Here is a 17,337-nt window from a genome sequence, read left to right as displayed (position 1 = left end):
AAATATTGTTAAATCATGACTTCTGTGCATAACAGCTATTTTCCTTGCACATTTGTGCATCTAATTGTGGTCAGTTGCCTTCTAGCACAACCAAAAGCGCTTTTGGATGCTCTTTTTTGCCTCATTTCATACTGAACACTCCTAGATTACTAGATAACACAATAGTTAACCATATTCTTAGTCAGCTTTCAGAGTCCTTAAGAATTTGTTCAAGACTGTGAAAGCCTCTCTTACACACAAGTAGGTCATTTTACACGTCTCTCTAACTGAAGATGTCTTCTTTTTGGATAAGATTTTAATTTATTTTTTTTTTATAACAGCTGTGGAATCAAAACCAAAATAAACCAACAGTAGGAAGACAAAAAAAATTAAAATTAGTGAAATATTTTTTAAGAACTCCTCATATACTGTGAAAGAAGAGTGTAAGAACTGTGTCAGAAACAATACAGATCTAAGAGATGATCCAACACCAAAGCTCAGAATAAATCATCATTCTCATCCATCAACAGAACATTACAAAAATCTTTTATTTATTTTTCTGCAGTGGAATTCCTCAGTTCTTATGCCTCCAAGTAAAATGCTATCTTATGCATACAATTAATTTCTAGTAATACTATACATCCTCATTAAATTTAAATTATCTGCCAAAGAACATATTAATGTAAAAATATTTCCAGAAACTTTGTTTACCTTCCCATTGATATAAACATGTTTCACAACTTTAATTAGTCGCATGACAAATTTACCCATAACAAGAGACTTTTGGAACTGCCATATTATCATTATATTTCACCAGACTATTTTTTTTTAATATTGAGATAAACCAAAGCTCTTGTACCAAGGTACGTATGTTTTATACCTTCTTGAATCAATGTATTGTAAGTGTATTATGTATACGCAGAGAAATAAGGCTGTCAGATGAAGCTAGTAATGACAGGACAGATTTTCAGTAGTTGAAATGCAGCAATTTTGCCTAAACGCTAGTATTTTGTTTTCAAATTTTATTTCAGCAGGACTAAAGTATTTATACTCACTAAGATATATTTCTTGTGCATATACAAAAGTGCTGACTAATGTAATTAAATCCCATTAATTCTGAAGTACCATTCAACTCCCACGCTTAAATAACATGCAACTATAACTATTTTAAATTCTATATGAAAGAGCTTCATTTCACTTAAGCTATATCATTAGAAAGAATGTCATCCACAAATGTAGAGTATAACTGCTTAATGTATTGTGGTTACATTACACAGAGAAGCAACTTGACCATATCTAAAGGTTTTCTGTTCCAGATTTTAAGGCAAGAATCAGCAAGCAATATTTTCCTTTCATTGCTCAGATCACTGGTCTTTGGCAACAGCACCAAGAAAACTACAAAAGCTCATATCTTTTGTTCAAATAAAGGGGGAGGGGTTTTAATGCCTCGTGGTAAATTCAGATGAAAAATTTTACCTGAAAAATTTCACTTTGTAATCACCATTATGGTCAAGTGTAAGCCATAATTTCTTTCATTTATTCAAGAAATCAAAGAATTCTGAAATTATTTTAAGATAAACTGTACTGAAACAAAAGGAAGCGTGATTTTCTACAGATAAATCTAGGGTCAATTTACTCACACAGACACCATGTATTCCATCTGTGCACTGGGAGCAGGAATAAAGTGCTCTCAGCCCCTCAAAAAAATGAGAAACAGATGCAGATTTGAGCTCATCCTAAACTGGATGCATGTGCAAATATATGCAATTTCAGAAAGCAAATCCTGCCACCTGCTTTTCAGACACTTTTAGAAAGTTATACCTTGAATTTTTTTACCCCATACTTTTCTGGATCTCTGAAATCCAGAACTAATATCTTTTATTCATACAAGCATGTTCATTTTCCCTATATAACCTATAATGTGCCATTAATAAACCTTTCTATTAAAGGCGTACATTGAGGCATCAAATAATATTTTCCTGTAGTAAAAATTTAACTTGCTGTGAAACATTTTCAGCCAGAGCTGAAAAAAAACCCGTCCCCAATGCTTATTTTAAATACTTTATTTTAAAATTATCAATAAAATATGTAAACCCGTGTAGCTATATTCACAGGCAAAAAGGGAATAAAGCTAATTCATATCTCAGATTTAATCTTGGTCTTCTAAAGAATGCTGGTGTGAACTTTGTTTCTTAAACTGAAAAGTTACAGTATTTCAGACCACTGTTCTTTTTGTTTCACTGATGTGCATAAACATATGGGCATACATATATATTGATAGATACACACATTTACTGGTAACACCTGCAACACAATTACCATTCTTTGTAAAGTTCATTCAATGCTGCCTTCACAAGCAAGGCATTCACCTAATGTGAGAAACCAGAACTCATTACTAGTAAATGGCAGAGGATCATCAGTGACAAAGCATTATTCAGAAGACCACCTCTTCAAGACACTTGGACTCACGACAGCTTAGGACCAACAGCTTTCATTGCTTGGTGGAGGACCTTTAGTCAAGTTTGTTTTGAAAATCAATTGAGGCACTCTAGCTCAGACTGATCAATTTTATTGGAATCTCTCTGACAAACCTTTGCAGACAGATAGAGCATTCCTCATTATAACATATCAGAACCAGTTCTCTGGGCACATATGTACAATTTCAATGCAAAGTTACATGAACAGCACCTTCTTGTATTATAGAAGCTAAGCTAGAAAACAGCTAAGTGGTGAAGAAAGAAAAACTACTACAAGTAGATCCAAAATTGAGAAAAGATACAAGCCATGTAGCCAAATGATATACTATATCAACAGTTTTCCTCTGAAGAACAAAAAAGTACAAAGTGAAGTATGTAAGTTCTCCTGAAACGTCAAAGGGGCTGGAGGCAGTGAAAGGGAAGAAAAAATCATAAATACACATTAAAATGCTTTAAGCCTTAAAAAAAAGAATTGAAGTAATTCTACGTATGTTAAAATTCACCAGAAGGTTAGAAACAGAATTCAACTAGAAGGGTATTCTGAGATCTTGGAGGCTGATGGATTTTGATGGACTAAGAATTCTTAGTTTTTAGAATTTAGATATTAGAATTCTAAACAAAACTGAAATTCTCTAAACAAAGTCATCTCTCACATTTAAAACAATAAAAACTCTCCACATATCAAATGAGGAGCCAGAGGAGAATCAAAATATGCAAGAAAAAATTCCTTTGAAAGATGTGAGAAGAATCAGTAGATAGTAACATTGTTTAATTAGTAAACACTGATTTATGTGAGGTGGAAAGAAACCGAGGATTAGTGTTTAAACTGTATAAAACACTGCTTGCCATGGTAGCTGCTAAAAATACCATAAAAAAAAAAAAATCTGAATTATGTGACGTCTGCCACATGCTGGAAGCTTACAAAAACCCCCAACTATCCACAACCAAAAAACCAAGAAATTCCATGAACTGACATTACACAGGCCCAGGGTGGTCCATGTCTTTGGTGATGGTGGTAAATGGAATAAAGAGAACCAAGACCATCTACTTAAAACAGGTGTTTATCTGTACATTGCAAACATGTACAACCTCCCCGGAAGAAGACTTCCATGATTCTTGCATTGAAGCCCAAGAAAACATGTAATAGATACTTTTTTTCTTCAATTTTTTAATACAGAATAAAACTAAAAATAACTGGACCACAAAAATTACTCTCTTGTTACTTAAAAAGCTCTCTCCTTGCTTCAAAGGGCCATGGGAAAAAACTTCAAATAAAAACTAACCATAACAATTCCTGCTGAATTTAATCAAAATACTAGGTAGAAAAAAAGTTATATCAAGGTACTTAGTTCTGTTCAAAGCTCTTACGGTGTCGCACGTAAGAGTCAATGCCTCAGTCAAAAGTGTGATTAAAACAACATTTTAAGTACAGGTCTTCTCATCCACTTTTTTCCATATCTGGCCAAGTCTACTTACATTTCTGCTATGAATTACTGAAGGTGGAAAGAGTCTACAAAACAATTTTTCTGAAAATAAATGCCACATCTACAACTTGAAGTGTCCTTTAATCAACTTAATTCTTTTTTTAAGGGATTCATTACATCATCTGAAATCATCTGGTTGTGCTGCTCCTCTGGTTCTAGAAAACTTAAGACATTTTCTAATATCTCAAGCCATGTTCTTAATATTCCTTAGGAACACGACTAATCAAAAGCCAACTGTGCAGGCTCATGATCGTGACACTCTCCTTGACAGCAGATTAATGCTTTTTTTTTTACAACTCTTCTATCAGACTAAATTGAGCTTTAGAAACTACATGTTTCACAGCATTTCAAGACACCTTTCAGTCCTATTCAAAATTTATTTAGCAAGAAAGTTAGGTAACAGAGGAAGTTTTGGACAAAATCATTGAAAATCTCATGCATGAAAATCACGTGACCAATCCAGTTTCTGAAAGCACTCAAGTCTGATTTATGCTTGTTTTTTAAAACATACCTGCAGAGTCAAATTTTCTTTAAAAAGCATCCACATTTCCCCCTGTCACGTGAATATTTATTTCTGAAATGTAAAAAGTTCTCCTGATTTTATCCAAATTATACGTTTTCTAATACATGTTATTCAAAACACGGAATTCTAAGGCTCTATGTGTCTTGAACTATTGTCAATGACATTTGGCTCACAACTTTATTTTAGTAGTGGCAAATCCTACCAAAAAATAAGGAAACAAAGAATGTGGAAATCAATTTGTCAGTTAATTTTGAGTTTAAAAGCCTATAAGCCCCTGAGGAATTATTTAATGTCTTTTTGAAGAGATATGCATGGATACTTGTCCAATAATCCAAAAACAATTTTCTTCCTAGTTCATATTCAGAAAGGAAGCAAAGACAGTAATACCCATAAGATGGAATAATTCTGCATCAGAAGTTGGTTTTTTTTATTATTATTTCCAGAAAGGAAAATACATTTCCCATGTCAAAGCATACCAACTAATTTGCAGAAACATGATATAAGTGATTTGGAATATTTCATTTATAAATACAGACACATTCATATACTATATATGCCACATATGGGGCGGGGCGGAGAAGCAGAGGAAAAATCCAGAATTTTCTAGTATTAGGAAGTATCTTGACCTTTGCATTCCTAAAGAGAGTGATCTGTTGCTACTAGTGTAAGTAGTTATTACTCTGCTCAACACTTCTCAACAGAAACATACCTACCCACAGTAAAAAAAAAATAAAAAGAAAATAAATGTATTGCACATTAAACATTTGCAGAGTTAAAATACACAGCACTCAGACAGCTCTTTCATCAAAAGCGATACAGAAACACTCTTCCTTTTACAGCAGATCTGCCAAGTGCCAAAATAACATTTCTCAGAGGCAAAAACAACTTTTTACCCTGAACAGGAAATTCCTTTTGGCTGTACAACAAACTGAGCAGAAACTGCTGTGCTTGTGCATTAAAGAGAGCAGTTATAAGCAGAGCTGTTGTCTCATTAGAGCAACTGGTTCTCATACAAATATCAGGTAACACTTCAGGTCACTGGAAGGTCTTATATGCCTTAAGCCAGTCCACTCTTCTCATTTATTCCAGCTGGTCAAATAAAAGACACTATGTAAAAAACAGACTAGGCCTATAACCTTAGGCCATGCTGGGTACTGCAAAATATGCTGTTTAGTTATGTCTCTCAAGACTAAATTCAAGAGACAAAAGGCAAATCTAGACATTAATAAAAAACCAGTGGACTAGAACATTGCTGTAGTGTGACCTCTTAACCAGAATGAGAATTCAGTAGGACAACCTTTGACAAATACTGCAATCACTATTCTTGAAAACGTCCAAAACTGTTTATATTGTTCTGTAGCTCAAACACCCATTTTGCTAATATACAATTAAATTTTTAATTACTTTACATTAAACAACATATCTTCAAATTATGTCTCCCTTTTTGCACTGCAAGTATAATACACTGATTCTCTTTGTAACAAACCTGTATGTATTTATAGATTTATGTTCCTCATCACCAGCCTTTTCAAACTAAACAGGTGATACTCTTTCAACATCTCTTTGGTCGCTTTCTTCAAATTAGTACTCTTCTTGTTAAGCCTTCTCAAAGTCTCATCTCTTAATGTATCCTTTCTAAAACTAGACACCATATTTTTGATTAAGACTTCATCACCCTTAGTATAGCACACTATTTCGGCTGTATTTTACACAGAACATTTCCATTTAAATCATACAAAAGCAAAATTGCCTCTGACACCACACAAGTAACTCTCAATCTGATCTTCTGTAATGCCTAGTCTTTTTCTGCTTCACTAGTGTCTATTTGGTTGGTCCACACATTATTTTTCCATGTGGTGTGTAAGACTTCCACTTGCCTGCTTCATTTCATTCTTTGACCACGAAATATTGGTTCCAGTTTACTAAGATATTTTTAAATTCTAATCCTGTATAGTGTTTATTCCCAGTATGACTTCAAGTTTTATAATCTGTTTACATTCTACTATATTAACATGATTGGTACAAATACAAGAGTTTGTGATTTTATGATCTGAATTAAAGAATTTCTTGCTTGTTTTTGGCCTCATTTTGCACAAAAAACCCCTCCACTCTGCTTAGATGTATACCCAAGGATCTAAGTTGAATAATATGTGATATCCAGCGTTTATCAATGATCATTTAAGTAAGAGCTAGGCAACCAACAAGTCTGTCTAGTAACCAAGTGAAGGCAGCAATGGCAAAAATGCATTTATAGCAGACTCACTAGAAATTAAATGAAAGCATGGAATTAAAACATGTCAAACCTGCTTTTTTTGCTTTCCAGTTTTAAATAAAGGAGATCTGATCTACTTCTATATTCCTGTTTGATTTAGTGTCTTTTTTAAAACTTAATCTGCACATTATGAGAATGAACTTTCACAAAAAACTATACCGAATTAAGTCTCAGAGCAGGAAATGAAACTACAGTGAACATGTGCTTTAAACTGCATTAACACACCTAATTATATTATGCACTTAGTTTCAATAATTGCTGCAGTTTTAATGTACACCTCCTCTGAGATACAGTAGATGCTGAAACTATTAGTGTTCATAACTATACAATCCTAGACATTTAATTAAATAGAAAAGTCCTTTGTGAGGAAAACCTTATGACTGAAGAGCTGCAGCCTCAGATATACTGTGACATGTAAGCATGAAATATGGAGCAGTGGGAATATGGGTGGTTGAATACAAATTCAAGTAATGCAAACAGTTCTCCTGTATTTAGTCATAGAAAAGCAAGTTCTCTCCAAAAGGAGATTCCAATACCTTCCCAAGGGGCTTTTCATTGACTGGATAAAGTCTAAGGAGACTTTTCAGCTTACTTAACTAGGTAACATAAATAATGCTTATATGGTCCTCTACATCACATCCAGTTAAGCTTCTTGTAAATTTAAGAATCCTAATTTGAGACTATCACAGCATAATAATACAAAAAAAAAAAATCAATTTACATCTAAGCAGCAACTCTTATAATCCAGTTAAACTGTATTATAGAGTAGAATATTAAACTTGAATACATATAATCAAATATTATCATATACGAACAAATGTTAAGATTTTGGCTCTTCCTCAATAAGATATCTTTTCCAGTTTATGAAAAAAAAAAGTCCTGCAGAAGAATTAGTAGGAATCTAATCTCAATTTGAAACTAGAAGCACACAATATAAACTTGCGTTACTTTCATAAGGTATATAAGAAAAGGTGGAAACAGAATCTATTATCCACAGATCAGCTTTTTATTATAAAATCAAACTGGTGACATCGAGAAATAAAAAAAGAGATACTATCAATAAGTAAGTAAATTCACAAGAATTCAGTAGAGTTTCAACTAACACAAAATAGAATTATGCTATGATTATAACAGCATTTGAAGAGGAAGTTAAATGCTTAGTTTAGAAATAGAGCTATGTTAAAATTACACCTTCTTTCTAAAAGCAGTAATGGCTGATGGTTCTGATTAACATACAAATAAGTAAAAACAATGATACTGTACTTAAAAAAAAAAAAAGTTCTGTTATCTTAGCTTCACATTTCAGAATTCTGAATCATTCTGGGAATGCCCTTCCTGATAACAAACCCAAAGTCAAACTTCAGATTCATTAATAAAGGTGACATACACGCACACACTCAATCCTCTTTTTATAACTCTGCAGATATATCTTTATAATATCCATTGCTCATGCAAAAGGTAGAGAATTAGGCAGATGATAGGCACATATTCCATCCCTCTACTCTCACAGGAAACAAGACCTTTGCATGGCTTTCTCAAGAACAAACCATGGAACACCCTCAAGAAAACAGCATTCACGATAAACACAGACAACAGCACAGCAAGAACTATAAATTTTGAGAACACAAAAAACCAACATCAGCCTAAGACACGACTTTTAAAATGTTATGTACCTACTACACATGCCAGGTATGTATACTTCCTATGATTTGGATGGATTGTAGTACCACACATATTCTAATCTGGAGAACATAACTACTCTCCAATTAAGGCTAAAAGGATTAAGTCCAAAGGCACTATTTTAATTTTTTTTTTTAACCACAAAGTTGTGAGGTGTTCTGAAGTCCAACATGGGCTTGAAGCCCCTTGACTTTTTTGGGATGAGGAAGTACCTTCACTAAAATGCTCTCCGTGTTCCTCTTGTAGAGCAGGCTTTATAAATCTGCATTTAGAAGGGAAAAAAATCTGGTTCAGAAGAGCAGAAAGACTTTAAGTATGCCACATCACTTCAGTCTGTGCCTTGAAAGCCTTGGACTACCTACAGTATTGCCTCAAAGCAACTCCTGTAAAAAAGGCTGAAGGGGCCAGTGCCTGGAAAAAAAAAAGAAATCATACACAAATATACTCATATACTGAAATTGCGTATCTTCTACTTCCAAAACTGCTTCAACAAGTACATGCATACAATGCAGATCTTTCAGTGGTATTCAGTTCTTTACTAGCATATTCTTTCACAATGATCTCTTTCTAGTTTTTGAAAAACAAGCTCAGGGTTTCTTCCTCCCCCTAAAGTATGTTTAGTTACTCTATTCTTTCTGTATTTCATAAGACACTTCCATTACAAGCAGTGTTTTCAAAGGAACCCAGAAATTTATTGTAACACCTAATTGTGGGACTTTTCAGTTTAATGTTATAATTCTTTACAGCAACTGAAGCATCAAACACATTCACAATCCGATTGCACTAGCACTGCCAATCCCAATAAAAATGGTTGAAATTCTGTGCATTGAACCAAAAATTCTAAATTTGTGCAGTTTTGAGAAACTGCAAAGATTCCACAAATGCTACAACTTGTATCAACTTGTTTACTGGCTTAATTTTGCAACTGCAATTTCAAAGACAGTCAGTAAACAAAAATATTTAGAACAGACCATCATTGGTTTATCAACAATAAGACAGACCAAAAACTGAAAAAAGTTTGATTTATAGGAATTTTTATGCACTGAAAAAGTAATGATTAGAAGTTTGAAATGTAACAACTTTTAGAACAACTTGAATTCAGAAGCATAACAGTCAAAACTGAGTTTTGAAAAATAAAGATTAATTCCACAGAAAGCTTTGGAGTGCAATTAATTGCAAATCAAAGCTGTATTTTTCTTCTTAATAATGAAAATTTATAAAAACTTAAAAAATGAACCACAGTCTCTTTTTAAAGAGCTATCCCTTACATCAAAACAGACATTCATCCCTTAGCTTATTTGTTGTTTTGTTTTCAGAGTTCCCAGATAAACTTTTAGCGAAAAGTCAACTGCCAGTGCAGGGTGTCAGTTCTGAGATAAGCTTATATGTAGTGTAATCAACAGAAGAATTAGAAAACTCATGCAGTAAAAATGGAAATCTTTGAAAAACTACTGTGACCTTATAGAAAAAAGTGGGAATTAAGAGATCAAGGTGCTGTGAACTCTTCCACACCCCTCACTTCCTCGCCCATTAGACACTGTCCATGCAGAATTTGCTGGTTGTGATCACAAAGGCAGTTGCACAGCTAACTTCTGCCTATAAAACAGAATAAATGTATACTGCTTTTGGTTTTGTTCATTTTGAAGTCATCGCTTTTGCCAGAATGATTTTTACTTAAATATTTATTTCAAGTTCACATTAACTGATATTTCAGGATTCGGATGCCTGAGTTACCCCGTGTCAATCAAGTATTTCATTGCCTTACAACAGCTCTTACATGATGAAAATCAAGAGGGAGAATGCTTTTTTTTTAAGTACTCATTCAATTTAGTCAAAATGACCTTGAGTTTACTACATGCAGTTCATGGCAGTTACGGGTCACCTGAAATCTAGCAAATCGGTCAGGCAGCTGAACACTGAGATTAACACTTTAAAGTAATTTTTTTAAAAAATCATTAGGCTGTATTCAGCCTAAGCAGCTGAATTGGAAACCAAAATTGCAGCTCTTCACATATAATTTCAAATGGTTATATAATTTTTAACTACTTACACTACTGTGCTGAGAATACAAGTGCTTAATTAAAAGTGTTATTTCTTAACAGAAGAAAACAATCTTATGGCTTGATTGAATGACTATTCATCCTGTTGTCCACCTCCCTTAAAGTTACTAATACAGACGTTTCACTTTAACAAAAATGTAACAAGGTTGTGCATATTGCTATTATTATTTCATCTAATAAAAAAATAAAACTTTTGGGTTTGATTTTTTCAACCCCAGTGAACAAATGTGCTTATTAACAATGTATGACCTGCCACAAATATTTCTGGCTTCATTCTAAATGTTACTGTATTTGTTCTTGTTTTCTTTAAACATTTTTCCCTTCATTGACGATTGAAAATCTCCTGGTTTCAACTGTCTTTTTAAAAAAATGTTTCAGTTTATAAGTAGAAATACAGATGCCTCAGAAGTCATGTAAGGTAATTAAAATGTATATTATTAAAATATCAAATGCTGTTGGAGCATCCTCTCCTTGTAACTATCTCGGACAACTATTTAGCTTGATTGTACCAACATGGGCAACACAGGTAAAGAAAAACAACAACAAAAAACCCACCAGCAAACTTAAAGTTGCCAAATGAGAATGTTAAAACATTACCTCAATGCAGTCACCTTCTAAGCTCAGAAAGATACAGTTCCTTTGGTGCAATGGTTTAATCAATCGCTTCATATGTCAGCTTTCCCATTTGGCATATCATGCCAACAAAGTTTCCTTCTCAGGCAAGTTATCCTTCCTGTCATCTTCCAACCAAATACAGTAACATACACATTGCTCTGCCAAGGATTTTTGACCTTTGTACATTTTTCTTTACCACACATTAAACTTAATAACATAGCTTTAATTTCTACAATATTGTGCTCTGCTGAGAAAGCAGTGGGTACACCTGCCAAGTGGATTTTTGACAAGGTAACCAATTTACAAAATCTTAAAGGTAAATCAGAATTTTCTTCCTCAAAAAAGATCACAAATTTTGGGCCCAACAAGATGAACACGACTTATGCCAAAACTTTGTTAATTACAACCTTATGCCAAAATCTGGTCTTAGGTACTGAAATAAGGATAATAGCCCAGATTATTTTGAATCCTCTATTTGGAAAAATGACACTTTCTTTTATAAGGTGGATGTCACTAAACTGCTTGGTGCTTTGACAGATCTTTGAAGAAATCATTGATTACAGTGTATCCTACTTAGAATTGATGCCCTAGGCAACCTGAATATTTCAACTAGTGGAAAATGTGTCTGCTGTTATTAAACTAGCCTGATAAGAAGGATATCATACCATTCCTCTACGATTAGCTGACAAAAGTAATTTGTGGGCAAATTATAAGTAGTGTTGGTTTAGCACTAAAAATAATCCTAAATCAATGATTTTAAAAAAATCTTTCAATATCATAGTATCTTCAGTTCAGATGGGATGCCTTATACCATGCTTGTAGAGTGCAATGGAGCTCAGTACTGAAACTCCCCCGCCAGGAACATGAAGGTTTGAAGCAAGAAGGAAAAAAAAAAAAAAAAGATACTGTTAGGTCTCATTCACTCCTAGGTTCAACACGTTGTGCCAAACAATACTACTACAAAATCCAAGTAGTTACAGACAGCCAATTCAGTTATTGTTCATGTATCACACTCCCTTGCAATGCTGCGTCCAGGAAACACTGAAGACAGAAATAGCTAGGAAATCTTGCCACTCACACTGTTGACATACCCTTAAGCCAACAGCTTAAACTGGATGGCAAGAGGTTCAAGCTCATCCCCTTCCCTCCACCCTCCAAGTCCAGTGAGTCCAAATCTTTCGCCATTTGGGAAGTACAGCCTCGGGCAGACTATTCCCAAGATGCAATGATTATATCAAAGGACAGGGCTCTCACAGAAGCATGACGCAGTATCTAATTTATCAGCACATTCATGGGCGTTGTCTCCGAGACATGTTGTAATAATTGTTAATTTCAGAACAAGATAAAAGAAGTTCTGTATCTAGTTGGATATTATCTTATGAAAGCTCTGTTTTTCAGCTGGAAATAACAATTTTTAAAAAAGCATGCAACTTCATTTATTAGTTAAAAGGGGTTTAGTGTAATTAAATACGCCATAACTTCAGTACTCAAAAGCCTGATCATAAGACCACATAATTGTCCTAAAATGGCAGAGTCACAGTAAGATTTCAAATACTCTACATACCTATTTCATTGAAATTAACACATTTTTATAAAGCTACAGATTCATAAAAAGATGGTAATAGAGCACTACAGAAAAGAGATGCAAAGGTGGGGGTGGAAATGATAAATACATAAAAAGTGGTATCTACTTAGAAGCAGTTTGAAAGATACTTCTCAACTACACAACAATCTGGAGCTACCTCATACTAGAACAATGACCACCGATTTTTTTTTCCTCTTTTGCTTTTTTCCATGTAATCAAGTTGTACTATCTCTCCTGTACAGTCTGTCCCATCAGTTTTCACTACTGAAAAACAACTTTCACAAGCAGTGAAAAGAATACAACTGAAAAACATCAAAAAGGAAGGCTGGATGAGAGAGGCAAAAGCATACTACCAACTACTTTCGCGACAAAAAGTAGGTTAGATTTGAAATTGACAGTATCAACTCAGTAAAATAAGAAAAAAAAAGAAAGGAAAATGACTGAGTAATTAATCAGATTAAAACCCCATTATCTTAAGAGCTTCCCATCAGTAGTGTTCTTCTAAATTTATAGGTGATATGAACCAAATTTTTATAAGATTAGTTTACAATACAGCTATTTTTAAAAATCTTGACATGGAAATGCAAAACTACAAAAAGCTAAATATTCAGCCAATTAAAGAAAAGCAACACCTTGCCAGTTACATTGACTTAACTTCTGTCCCACATAATGGTATATTAGAAGACATCAACATAAAGAAATCTAGAGATTTCATGTTATAGACATTAACAATAAAGACTATTACGAATAGAGGATAATCAAATAATAAGCTTTTGATGAGAATCAATATTTTCAATCCTTTGATGAAAAAACAGTTTCTGTCTTAGAAGCTTCAAACTCTGAAGTTTAAGCACCATAATCCTTAATGATAAAATTATGAAATTGAGTTTAATATTATACTGAAATTAGCATTTCACATCTTTACAGGTTACCTAGAAAACTCAGATGCACAGTCATAATATTGACATACTAGATTTAAGCAAGTTACTGTCTCAGCTTACATACCACTTTTCACAATGGTAATAATGTTAGTGGAGATTCAGACTACAACCATCGATAAAGTTAGAAGCCTAGAAAGACTAAGATCATTTTTATAAGAGAAAGTAATTGAACATACAGATATTCAACTGAAAATTTTAACAACAAAGGAAACATTAAGTAGTGTGCACCTAAGCATTGTTTTGAAAGTGTTTCCGAACAGGAAGTCATTACAAAAAACAGGTTTTCAGGCAGCAGTATCAATATTACCTTGTAATCTTTCTCCTCCCCTTCTCCCTCACTTTTTTTCTCCCCCCTCTTTACTCTGGCTCCCATAATTCTGTTAACATAGTCTTTGGAACATTAACTGCATCTTATATGACTGTATAGTACCTTCACAGTACCAGACAAGTTAAAATTAGCAATTATCTACCAATGTTATCTTCTTATTAAGGTAAGACAAGTTTAGAGAACAGCAGTAAAAGGCTGCTAAGATAATACTAATTTTAAAATAGAAAAGCTTGACATGTATATCTACTTAATGTAAAACTAAGAGAAAAAAAAAAAAGCAGATGCCTGAAATGCATACACACCAAAAAGGGAAAAATTTGCTTAGTATACTGTGCAGAGAGATAAGTGGAACAGTGGATACAAACAAAAGTCATATCAGGAGATGGAAGAGGCATGGGGTAAATTTCAACAGCTAACGTAGGCAAAGAAAGCAAAAGCATTAAAGCTATCCTCAAATGGCAAAGAAAGTCTACATTATAACTTGCCTCCAGCCAAATGTTTATATACAATATATGCGCTGTTATCCCAGTGAAGATATCTATGGGGGTATTTTGAAAAGTTAGAAGATTTAATTTAAATAAATAGCTAGACACCTGTTGTTTTACCAGTTTGGCCAAGTTCAAGATAATCTATTAGCACTTGTCTAGCACTCCCCTAAGATAATAAAACTATTAAAAAAAAAAATCATGTATGTCTACATGACTGCTCTAGAGACAAGCTTATATTAAAACTACCTATTCTCACACATTATAGACATTTAAGGTCAAAGGACTGAAGACAGCCTCCCCCAAAAGCTCACAAGAACCAAATTTTGCTCATTTTTTCGAAGAATCTGATTAGAATTCAACAGTAGCAGTTACTCTGCTGAATAGTCTGACATGTTCATGAATTAGGCAAGTAAGTTTTATTAGCTTGCCACTTGCTAGAACAAGAGAAATTAAACACTGACATCAGCAAATATAGCATTCACTACTTTTTAAATGAATCGTACATCTTCTGTTCTGCAAGCAAAAATCTTGTATTACTTGATTTACACACATAGCAGCTCTCACATCCATACATCTTACTCACTTTATTTGGATTAGTTGACTTTTAATGAATGTTTAAGATATTTCAGGTTGGATATTGAATGTTCATGGGGACAGCAGGATGTCAGTTTCAACTCTAGAACTACATATAAACAAAGTAAGCCCTCTTAATACAATAGAAAGTTGGAGAGAAAACAGTGTCCTAGTTTATCTTCTACTTGAATTTTAGAGACAATTCAACATTTATATACTGTAATTTTTAGGCCTTATAAAAACTAAGTTTTTTCTCACAATGTTAATTGAGCCAGTCGTAATTATGTTTAATTAGAATTTTCTACTGCTGCTCTCAAGCATAATTTATTAAGGATTACAATACTGTAAAAGTACATGGTAAACAGACTACTGAACTTGCTACAGCTCAATTATTGGTATGTGAGAAACCTATAGTTTTAAAGTGTTGTGTTCTCTTTCAACTAGACAAAATAGTATTAGCATAATATGCCAGACTACCTTTTTACCTTTTTCAATTTTTTATATTTTATTTTTTTTAAATTACCTTTTTTTAAGTGAAAGTTTAAAAAAAATAAAATGGCATAAAAAGCTAATAGGTAATGAAATCACACACATTGCTAAAAGAATCTCAGACACTAAGTAATACATATATTACTTACCTTGGTTGCGATGTCAGCTTTATAACTGTCTTGCGTGGCAAAGAATCTTGGGAGGACTGAACATCATCCTACAAGAGAACATCTTTGAATTTGCTTTTGAATACACATAAACATACAATATGAGCTTTGTCTATTATATAAACTTTACAAAGTACAAAACCATGATAGCCATACTATAAACAGAAGATTATTTTAGTATGTTACACAGGACGCAAACCACAAAAACTTATAAACTAAATACTTCAAATTGAAAAAAGAAAAAGGCTCACTTTGACCAATTCATTGAGAAACCTTCGCTTTCATGAAATGTCTCTCATTAGATACCATTATCAAACTGTCACCTCCATGTTTTCATTTTTGTATGCAAGACATCATAATTGTCAACTTCCTTCAAATTTCACGAATACTCATCATATAATTTTATTAACTTTCTCTTGCTACAAATTTACTCTCTTAAACCCTACACTCCTGTATATTACAAGGATTTAGAGTTTAGTCTTCTGTCAGATCTTGTTGTTATCTTATATTGCACATAAAGAAAATTTTCAAAAACCAAAATTTGGAGCATGTGCATGATTTTTATGTAACAAACTACTTGAAGAATTGTTTCACAATATTGATGAATTCTTATTTTTCACTAGTTTCTCTCTTTTCTTAAATACAATATGACCCAGGGCTCACTTCCAGCAAGAAAAGTAGTGACAAGCCATGGATGTCACTGTTGCATTAGTCTTTAAGTAAGAGAACAGCCAAGCTGTTGATGTACTGGCATTTTCCTGTTGGTTCATAATGGTGAAAAAACTATAGACTTTGCAACCAAAGCACAAAGCTCCCAGTTCCTCAGAATAGTCCAAAACATCCTCAAAATCATGTTTTTCAAATCCAACTATTGCCCCTTATATGGCAGATTTCTTTCTGCACTCAAAATAAGACTAATATGCAGAATGGTGCAATGCTTGCATAGCTTTACTTTTACAGGTGGGATCTCATCCTATTTGTTGAATAATTCAGGGATCGCTAAAGTTTCTTCTATTTTTCAGCATATTGTCTTCCAAGCAGTCTAATTTTTGTTTGTTTACTAATGTAGAGTCTGTAAAACTTACACATGATGTACAAAGTATTCAGTTATCAGCTGAGAAAACCATGATGCTTTTGTGTAACTAATAATTAAGAACAGCAGAAACAGAGTGCAAGCAGTGTCATTCTGGAATCCTTCCATCATATCTCATTTCCAATTACCTTTTTTCTGATTTCAAGAAGGATGATTTTCCCCTGGTTGTGCCTACTGTCTACTGGAATGCTGCTACAGTCTTTTGTTCTGTTCTTTGACCATGTGTTTCTTCCTCCTTCACCTCCCAAAGACAATAGCCATTCATCATTTGTCTTTCTCAACTCTCTCAGTATTCATTCTGAATGCCCATATATGAGCAATTCTTGATGTCAGCTTCCATCAGTCACCAAAATACCATGATGGTATTTCAAAACAAGTGCCTTTCAACTTTCTACTTGCTCAAGGCTTGCAAAAGGTTTTTTGTAAATATCCTGAAGTTCTCCCATTAGCATTCTACAAATCCCACACCAAAAATGTTTTGTTGTGGTAAACAAAGTACTGCAGGAATATTAGGTTTATGATATGCTGCAGTTACTCTATATCAATCATACAGATAAATCATAATATACTTCTGTTATCAACT

General features: G+C 33.5%; 1 protein-coding gene across 5 annotated transcripts in view; it reads right to left on the bottom strand.

Annotated features, from left to right (window-relative positions):
• The window catches only part of MAN2A1 (mannosidase alpha class 2A member 1), a 119,850-nt gene that overhangs the window by 45,905 nt on the left and 56,608 nt on the right, over positions 1–17,337 (bottom strand). For all 5 annotated transcript variants that reach the window (XM_054810943.1, XM_054810945.1, XM_054810944.1 and 2 more), the window contains one exon: positions 15,644–15,711. In XM_054810943.1, coding sequence (XP_054666918.1) covers positions 15,644–15,711 — 68 coding nt within the window. The remainder of the gene's footprint in view (positions 1–15,643; positions 15,712–17,337) is intronic.

Source organism: Grus americana, chromosome Z, assembly GCF_028858705.1.
Source record: "Grus americana isolate bGruAme1 chromosome Z, bGruAme1.mat, whole genome shotgun sequence".
NCBI classification, from domain to species: Eukaryota; Metazoa; Chordata; class Aves; order Gruiformes; family Gruidae; genus Grus; species Grus americana.
The sequence above is the reverse complement of the archived record's forward strand: the minus strand, read 5'-3'. Positions and strand labels throughout refer to the sequence as shown.